Raw genomic sequence first — 8,903 nt, forward strand, 5'->3', positions numbered from 1 at the left:
TAGGCCCTCAGAGATCTATTTAACAAAAGTAGGGGTCGATCTGAGCCAGGGGGTCGAAGTAAAAACAATTTCGAACCCAATATACGTAGCTAACCTTGCAATGAAACATCAGGCACACCCATTTCATTAATTAAGAAGCAATACTGTAGTTACTTTACTTATTATTTTTACTTATTTATAATTACTTATTATTTAATAGATATTAAGGTATTTAAATTTCAACATTAAGATATTTTTCATAAAACTATTGTAAACACAATGTAAAATTACTTTAATAAATGTTTAAAATCATAAAATAAATGTACAAACACAGTACCTAATAACATAATTAGATAGTTTTATTTTAATTAACTGAAAATTACTTTTATGGGGGTCGATGGAGATTTCAAAAAATTATATAGGAATCCATGATCAAAAAAGTTTGGCAACCACTGGCCTACTTTTATAACTTTTTTATTTTTCCAATTCTATTGTATATTATAAAATTTTATTATTATTATATAAAAAGTAAACGCCATTTACTGTCAGCTAAGTGCTTTGAAACAAATTTAATTAAATCAGTATATTTAAAAATTGTTTCTTTATGATTTTCTCAAAAATGTTACTGTGTTGAGTGGGTTTTTGAATCAATATGTACCAAAAATTAACAAATCGTTTACTTAATAATATCATTAATTACCCGAGTGTACATTTCAACACGAGATCGGCTTGATGATGCTTAAAATTAAATTAAACCTCGGTTTATCGCTTAAGTTTCTTTTTTATCTAAATTTTCCTCTTAATAATAACAGACTAAATAAATTTGTACGCCGGAACACTTTGAAGGTTTAAGCTTAATTCTTAAGCTGCACTCCAACTGTAAACTACTTTAAAAGTTTTCATATAAATTGTAAGTAAAGAATTTCTTAACTATGTACTTACGTTGTTCAAATTGTATTCATGTACTGTAAACTCACGCAGGCAGACATTTGCCATAGCTTTGATGTCAGGTTTTTTTGTTATTGAATACATTATTCTTAAATTAAAATTCAATATTATTGTTATTTTTTTTATTTTCCACACATTGTTGGTTTGAAGAAAATTTCATTTTAACTGATTTTATTTACTTATTTTTATCAAGTTTTCAACCCTTTAGCGACTAACGCTCTCAAATCAACATTACACTTTATTTATGATAACATATTTAAATTGAAGTTACCTTTTTAATACAATATACATTGCCGCTGGTTAAAAACTGCGTATAATGATCTGAGATTGACTGTTGATTGTTTCTGTTAGTTGCAGCTGTTTGGTTATTTAGTGGTAAGTTGGTTATTTGGGTTTTAACGAACTATCGGCTTCATTATCCTCTCGGCAACTATTCTCATGTGTGCTTTCTTTATGAGCCCAAAAGATATTTTGTAAGATATTTTAAAAAACACTGTATTACTACAGATGAGAAGCAGCTGGAATTAAAGTTGATGCGATGAATTTAATAAATTTATGATTGTACGAGGGTCGTTTGAAAAGTCCGTGCAAAAATAAAAACTACTTAATTTTTTGGGGTAAACCTTTTTTATTTTTCAACATAGTCTCCTTTTAGGCTTATACACTTCGTCCAACGCTGCTCTAGTTTGTTGATCCCTTCCGAATAATAGGATTTGTCCAAGTCTGAAAAATAGCCATTCGTTTCTGAAATCACCTCCTCGTTTGAATAAAATTTTTTTCCCGCCAGCCATTTCTTCATATTGGGGAACAAATAGTAGTCCGAGGGAGCCAAGTCTGGAGAATAGGGGGCATGTGAAACGAGTTGGAACCCTATTTCCATTAATTTTGCGACCACAACTGCTGAGGTGTGAGCTGGTGCGTTGTCGTGATGGAAAAGGACTTTTTTGTGGGCCAATCGTGGGCGTTTTTCTTGCAGCTCGGTTTTCAAACGGTCCAATAACGATGAATAATATGCACCTGTAATAGTTTTACCCTTTTCCAGATAGTCGATGAGGATTATTCCTTGCAAATCCCAAAAAGACAGTCGCCATAATCTTTCCGGCCGAAGGAACGGTCTTCGCCTTTTTTGGCGCAGATTCCCCCTTGGTAACCCATTGTTTAGATTGTTCTTTGGTCTCAGGAGTGTAGTGGTGTATCCATGTTTCATCCACAGTGACGAAACGACGCTTAAAGTCCTGCGGATTCTTCTGGAACAGCTGCAAACCGTCCTTGCAACACTTCACACGATTTCGTTTTTGGTCAAGCGTCATCCATCTTGCGGATAGCTTTGTCATGTCCAAATGTTGATGCAAAATATTATGTACCCGTTCATTCGAGATGCCCACAGCACTAGCAATCTCACGCACCTTCACTCTTCTGTCATCCATCACCATATCATGGATTTTATCAATGATTTCTGGAGTAGTAACCTCAACAGGGCGTCCAGAACGTTCAGCGTCACTTGTGCCCATATGGCCACTCCGAAAATTTTGAAACCACTTATAAACTGTTCTAATCGAAGGTGCAGAGTCACCATAATGTTTATCAAGCTTCTCTTTAGTCTCCTGAGGCGTTTTGCCTTTCATAAAGTAGTGTTTAATCAACACACGAAATTCTTTTTCGTCCATTTTTTGAAAATCACTCGACTTCCTCGATTCAAACGAATGCCAAACACAAAGAAATAGACCGATCTGGCTGAAACTTGGTGTGTGTTCTTCCAAGAGATGCTACTAACTAAACATAACCTTGATACGCGCCAGTAGTGCTATCTCTCTGACTTTGCACGGACTTTTCAAACGACCCTCGTAGGATGTATAATTTTGCAAAAGAAACGATGTAAGAACATGTAAGAGGTAACAATTTAAGAACTGTTAATCCTACATTAACAAAATATTGAATTTAAATTAAAAAAAATCAATTTACAATAAATTTATTATAGAATGTTTTAAATGGTCCTTTCTTGACCAACATCTTTTTCTTATTATTTATCACTAAATCCTGATGAATAATATCCCCAATAGAACTATAAACTATTTTTCTACAACTATATAATTATTTATTTATTGCGAATAATATTTTATTTATATGTGAGATACGTTCATTTATTTTTATATTTTATATGTATGGTTCTTTGTGTGGGAGTATATGATCATATATAAAATCTTTTAGACTCATAAACTAAAGATTGATGGCACAAATCATAGACCACACAGATGTACACATAAACAATATAGTTTAGTCTAGGATATTCTTTTTTTTTAAACTTTCAATAATTCGTTTTATAATGGAGAAGTTATTGTGGTCGTGCAGTATTCTGGTTTTAAGTTTTGTCCGAAAGTATCAACCTTTTTCTGAGATTTCCTGAGATTGGAAAAGTGGTTCTCACAAACTGAATATATGATTATGTCAATACTTTTGAGAGTGACGCTTCTTGTGAGTTTAAATTTCAGTGTAATTACAGTTTACAGTTTTTTATATTTCATTTAACCAGTTAACCGCGTTTGAGGTGTATACACGTCAAACCAAATCTCTGTACGATGCGTTCGACGGGTATACTCGTTGTGAAGAATATAAAATTACAATTAACTATAAAATCTCGAAATTTTAATAAAATACAATAAGAATATTATTTGGTGGGATGTTTCCTTTATCTTACCAATAGAACTGCCAAGTATTTTATACGGAGCGGGGTGTTGGAAGTCAGCCCAATGATAAGTGGTTGGTACAATGTTTGGTCTCCGCATTAGGGAATGGAAATTATGCACACAAAAGCTCACAAACCCTTGTGCAATGCCGTTTTTACCTTAGTTAGAGGTTCAGACCTCAGTACGAGCATTATTTCATTTTGCATAGAATTCAAAGCTCTTTTCCTCCTTGCAAAAGCTCTTGCGTCCATAGTTAACTAGAGCAATGCACATGTAAAGCGGTGCAAGATTTTTGAAAGAGCACAGAATGCTCTGTAATCTCAAGCCCCAAAGAGATTGCAGAAAAAGTGCTTGCAGTGACTATTACAACGTTGTAAACTTTTGGTTTTTTGCCCTGCGTTCGACGTGTATACACGTCATTGTCTGATTTTAATTCCGCACACTGTGGAGGGGGGGGGGGTTAAAATTAAATTCCGCGCTTAACTGGTTATATCTGTTTGTACGTAAATGTAGACAGATTAATATCCAATAGTTTTATCAGGTCCCAAGGTCGTACTAGTTCAAACTGCATTCTATTTTTCATTATTATTATTATTTTTTTTTTAAGGCAAGTCAACATCTGTGGTTATTGATGCCTGGAGTCTTTTTCATTGCCTGCCGTTCTGCGGCGCAGACCACGCTGTCCATCACCGGACAATGTTCTGTAAGAAGCTCCTAGAAAGAGAAAATCTAAGGGCCAGCAGCTGAATTCGAAACCTGGGATCTCTGCGTGAGAATCTAGTATACTAAACATAGACTAAACATAGAAAAACACTTTCACCGACTAACAATAACTCTTCACTATTGCAAAATAGTGCATTGGTAAGAAAAATGTAAAAGTTAAAATTATTTGTCGGCGCTGTATCCACTTGTTTTTGAAATTTTTGATTTTTTTTAAGGTACGGGGGGAGTACCGTAATCAGGGATGGAATGCTTATAACTGCTAATATTAGCTTATAACAGTAAACTGTTAAAAACAATGAAATTTTAGAGTGTACTATTTTAAAATTTTGAAGCGGGTGTTTATTTTGAATTTTAAAATTTTCATAAAAAAAAGGCTGACAATTTTTCAATCAAAGTAAATTTTAATAAAAATCAGGATTAGTTTTACCAGAGTTTTAATCATTTAGCAGATGATGTTTTGCTTGTTTTATTACAAACTAGAATTTTTTGGGGGGTAATTCTCAAAATATTTGAATTCATAAGTTGGCTACATTGAAATTATTGACGTATCTTCTAAATTATGTTTATTATTTTACAAAGATTTTATTAAAAATACTTTTTACATGTTGTGTAAGTATTACAGGTTATTTTATGTATTCATGATGCTTGTAATGATAATTAGTTCTGAAATTTTTTGTTTTTGTTTAGGGGCGAATCTATCAAAGCGCATAATTTTATGTTTGATTGAGAAATATGCATTAAATCTCATTCGAGCGACATTTATGTAAAAGAAGCAACAATTACTTTTTTTAAATATAAGGTATGTATGCAAGCCACCATTTTGCTAGCACTATTTTAGCAAAAATAAGTGAATAGATGCAGTATTTCCAAATGTTCGGTTGCCCGTTATGTTAATAAATAATTCGAATAATGAAGTGTCTTTATCTTTAATAAATTTTGCGAAATTCTTGTCCGTTTTACCTGTAAAACATTATAAACTGACTCGGAAATCAATTTTTATTAATTTTAACGTAATAATAAGATAGTAACAAAGTAAAAGCTCAAAATAAAGTAATGGAACCCAAAATATTGCATCAATGATTTTTTTTAGAAAAGTGGGTAGTGACAATATTTCTTCTAACATTTTTTTTTTTTAAATTGATTAAAATTGCCATTTCGCTGCTGATTCAGAACTTTGCAACTAATTCTAAGGTCTTAATTTTCTTTAATAAATTACAGTTTTTATTGAAATATCTATAGTCGCTTTCTTGGGTAAAAACCCGCTTCTGATAGTGCACTGCCTACCTTACAACTGCATTTATGGACAAGACCCATCCCACAGAAGTGCGAATTGCCTTGCTAAGAAAGCTAAATTGTATATTGGATAAAAAACAAAAAGCAGTATAACTTAATTTATGCGGTTTTCGAGTGCATTTATTTGATTCATCCCAACGTGAAGCTAAAAAAATTATGAGATGTGTTTGTTTTACCTGCATAAGTAGATAGTATGAACAACTATTAATAGATTTGTTGTATCTACTCGCAATCTCCTGTTAAATTCACATACATACATTCACAATTATACATATTGTACCCTTAATAGACATCTACATCCTTTTTTCTGATGCTTAAAAGAGCCCATTATTGATATTTTACAGCGCTATGGATTAGACTCCTTCAATCCCCTTCAATCTGCATAGTTATAATAAAGAAGGCAGCCCTACGCTCAAAGAACATCGCGAAAAAAGTATAAATTGTTTGTATGATTTAAAAATGGTTTCTGATTTCTTTTTGCCTCATTATGAACTTCTAATGTCATACTTCAATTAATATTAAGTCTAATTACTTATTCTTCTTAGCATAAAAACCCCCTTCTAATTCCAACTCTTCAAGTTCAAATCCTCGATCCATTCTCGTAATACCTCTGATCCTCTGATCTCTATATTCCCTCACACCGTACTTCATCCTTTAACAAATACTTCCTAATATCCGCTACCTCTTTCTGGAACTATTTACCATCATCTGTCCGCCATACCCTTTCCATCTTTAAATCCTTTTTGTTTAATCATCTCCTTTCTACCCAGCTAATAATAATTGAATCATTCATTTCATTAATTTGTATTATTATTTTTGTAAATACTTTCATCTTTAGATGTATTCGGCTTCGGTTGATCCATTGTTGCCAACATTTGTATCTTTGGATTTATCCATCAATAGATTAAAGATGTATTTAAAAGAAGAATTTCATCTTTATTATAATAATTACATAATTAAAAATTATTATTTATAGGTGAATTAACGAGAGAAAATGTCTCTGGAACATATCTACTACTCAGAAAAATATTGTGATAACGAATACGAATATAGACATGTAGTATTGCCTAAAGAGCTGGCCAAATTGGTACCGAAGACCAAATTATTGACGGAAGAGGAATGGAGAGCGCTTGGCGTCCAGCAAAGTCCAGGATGGATTCACTACATGATTCACTCACCAGAACCACATATACTCTTATTTAGACGTCGTCTGAACCATCAACAGTTGATGGCCAGTCATGTTCCAACGACTTGTGCTTGAAACTGAGAACTATAGTTCGATTCACAATTGGGTTTTTTACTTAGGCTTTATTGTGCCTAATTACAGTATTTTATTATTATTTTTTTATTAATTAGCATGATCATTGCCTTTTTTTGTTTTATAAATGTAGAGATCATTTTCTTGTTTGCCCCGATATAACAGCTATCTATGATATTTGTACAGATATGTTTATTTTATTTTTTAATAAATGGATCTAGTTTATTTTCCATTTTATAATAAAGACCTACTAATCTAGAGAAGACACCTTGAACAGTTGCGGCTGGTGTCTCAGCAATGTGTAGTTTATAAAATCGAATTAAGTTGCTGTTATTTCCTGTACTGAGGAAATAAATTAGGAATGAATATTGACAAAAATAATCACATCGGGATAAATATTTTTTCCAGACCTGCGAAGCTAATGAGTATTGTGGTACTGGGTTCGATTCCCGGTCTTTAGGCCTTGGATTTTATTTAATGGTTAATAAAAGAAATTTACAGTAAAGTATGTTTGTTAGTCGCCTCCGTCCACGACACCTAATTGGTAGATGGACGTTAAGCCCCGCCTGAAAAAAATAGGCGATTACTTTACTTTAAATATTTTTTCCTAAATATTAATTAGGAATATTTCCTAACATTTTCTCAAATATTTCAGTGAGATCAGAAGTAAATGTTTAAAAGTGCAATTTGTAACCTTCGACTTCCTTATTTTAAGACAATCTGCTTTAAAAATTGACTACTGGTCCATCTAAAAGAGTTTTCAATGAATTAAACAACTTGATAACTAACACTGTTGAGTGCTCGTGACACGTTTTCTTGCAAAACAAACGTAATTTTTCATACGAAGATAAAAGGAATCCTGGAAAATGAAATACCGTTTGAAAGCCCATTAGACAAGGAAACTTTTGTAAAAAGTGCCAGCACCTAGGTTTGATGATGATCACATTAGAGCCTAATGAGTTTTCTTAAAAATTTCGATTACTTTTATTTTTCCAGCATCCGGAGGAAGATTGAGGCTGTTTGGAGAATAACTTTTGCTTCGAAATGGTGTCAATTTTTAGAAAATTTATCTGTCTTTCTAACCGTGTTATCAGAATCGAATTCGGACTAAAACTTTCTGAGTAATAACATTTTTATTGGAAAAAAGTAATGATTTTAGAAAAAAAAATTAAAAGTGACGTCACTCAAGAACAGTGGAAAATATGAAGTTGGCCAATATGTCATTGAACTCCATTTTAGATGTACTACACAGTAGGCCTATGGACATTACTTACTGGTTCACCCTGTATACATATGTATATTCCACTACTTTTTCTTTGTGGCTTCCATGAGATAAGGGTATCTTGAGCGTTGATTTCCTCTTAGAAATAATACAATTGTAAGTGAATGTAACTTTTGTGTGATTTAGGTACAGTGATAAAAAGTTGAATTCTAATTAATTAATTCCTGCACATACCATCCAAACTTAAAGGAAAAATACCTAGCCCTAGGCAATTTATTCAATTTAAGATTATAACTAGAGGACTGTTGTTCAGCCAGGTACTCATATATATCTCATCAAAAACTTTATATCTGCAAGTATGCATCCTTCAAATAACTTTCATTTACTCAGTGTGTCAATTTGTGTTCTGTACTCTGTATATGTGCCATATTTCTGTCTACTGCCTATCATTTTTTTTGCTGAACATAATTGCATTTTCTAGTTGACATGTCTCGTAGTTTTTAGCCTGTACCGTCTTTAAATAAATACATGGGTTTTATTAATACTATTTGAAAGACCATTCCAAAAAGATTTATATTTAACACCTATAATTGGTACTGAATTTCATTTTCCTTCTGAAGGGTTTCTCACCCTTAAGCTTTGATCAATTTATTTCGTTGTAGACCAGAAATGGGTCATTACAAAGTGCCTAAACTGAATTATTATTATTATTTTTAGAAAAATTAGACATAATAATTATTCAAATCTCTTAATCAAACAGTTACAGATACAAAATCAAAATCAATCTTTTTAGGAA

General features: G+C 32.3%; 1 protein-coding gene across 3 annotated transcripts; it reads left to right on the top strand.

Annotated features, from left to right (window-relative positions):
• Positions 1-4,783: 4,783 nt before the first annotated feature.
• Positions 4,784-7,122, top strand: LOC141456954 (cyclin-dependent kinases regulatory subunit-like). 3 transcript variants are annotated; one of them, XM_074133380.1, is made up of 4 exons: positions 4,784-4,943; positions 5,022-5,133; positions 5,972-6,060; positions 6,604-7,122. In XM_074133380.1, the coding sequence occupies exon 4, from the start codon at positions 6,622-6,624 to the stop codon at positions 6,886-6,888; it is 267 nt and encodes an 88-aa protein (XP_073989481.1). In that variant the 5' UTR covers positions 4,784-4,943; positions 5,022-5,133; positions 5,972-6,060; positions 6,604-6,621; the 3' UTR covers positions 6,889-7,122. The 3 variants fall into 3 exon arrangements, with proteins under 3 accessions (XP_073989481.1, XP_073989480.1, XP_073989482.1); XM_074133379.1 differs by lacking the exon at positions 5,972-6,060 and having other exon boundaries at positions 4,787-4,943; positions 6,604-7,119; XM_074133381.1 differs by lacking the exons at positions 4,784-4,943; positions 5,022-5,133; positions 5,972-6,060 and adding an exon at positions 5,198-5,428.
• The last annotated feature ends 1,781 nt before the right edge of the window (positions 7,123-8,903 follow it).

The sequence above is a fragment of the Rhodnius prolixus genome, unplaced genomic scaffold (assembly GCF_049639745.1).
Source record: "Rhodnius prolixus isolate KJV_2025 unplaced genomic scaffold, Rpr scaffold_10, whole genome shotgun sequence".
In the NCBI taxonomy this organism is placed as follows: Eukaryota; Metazoa; Arthropoda; class Insecta; order Hemiptera; family Reduviidae; genus Rhodnius; species Rhodnius prolixus.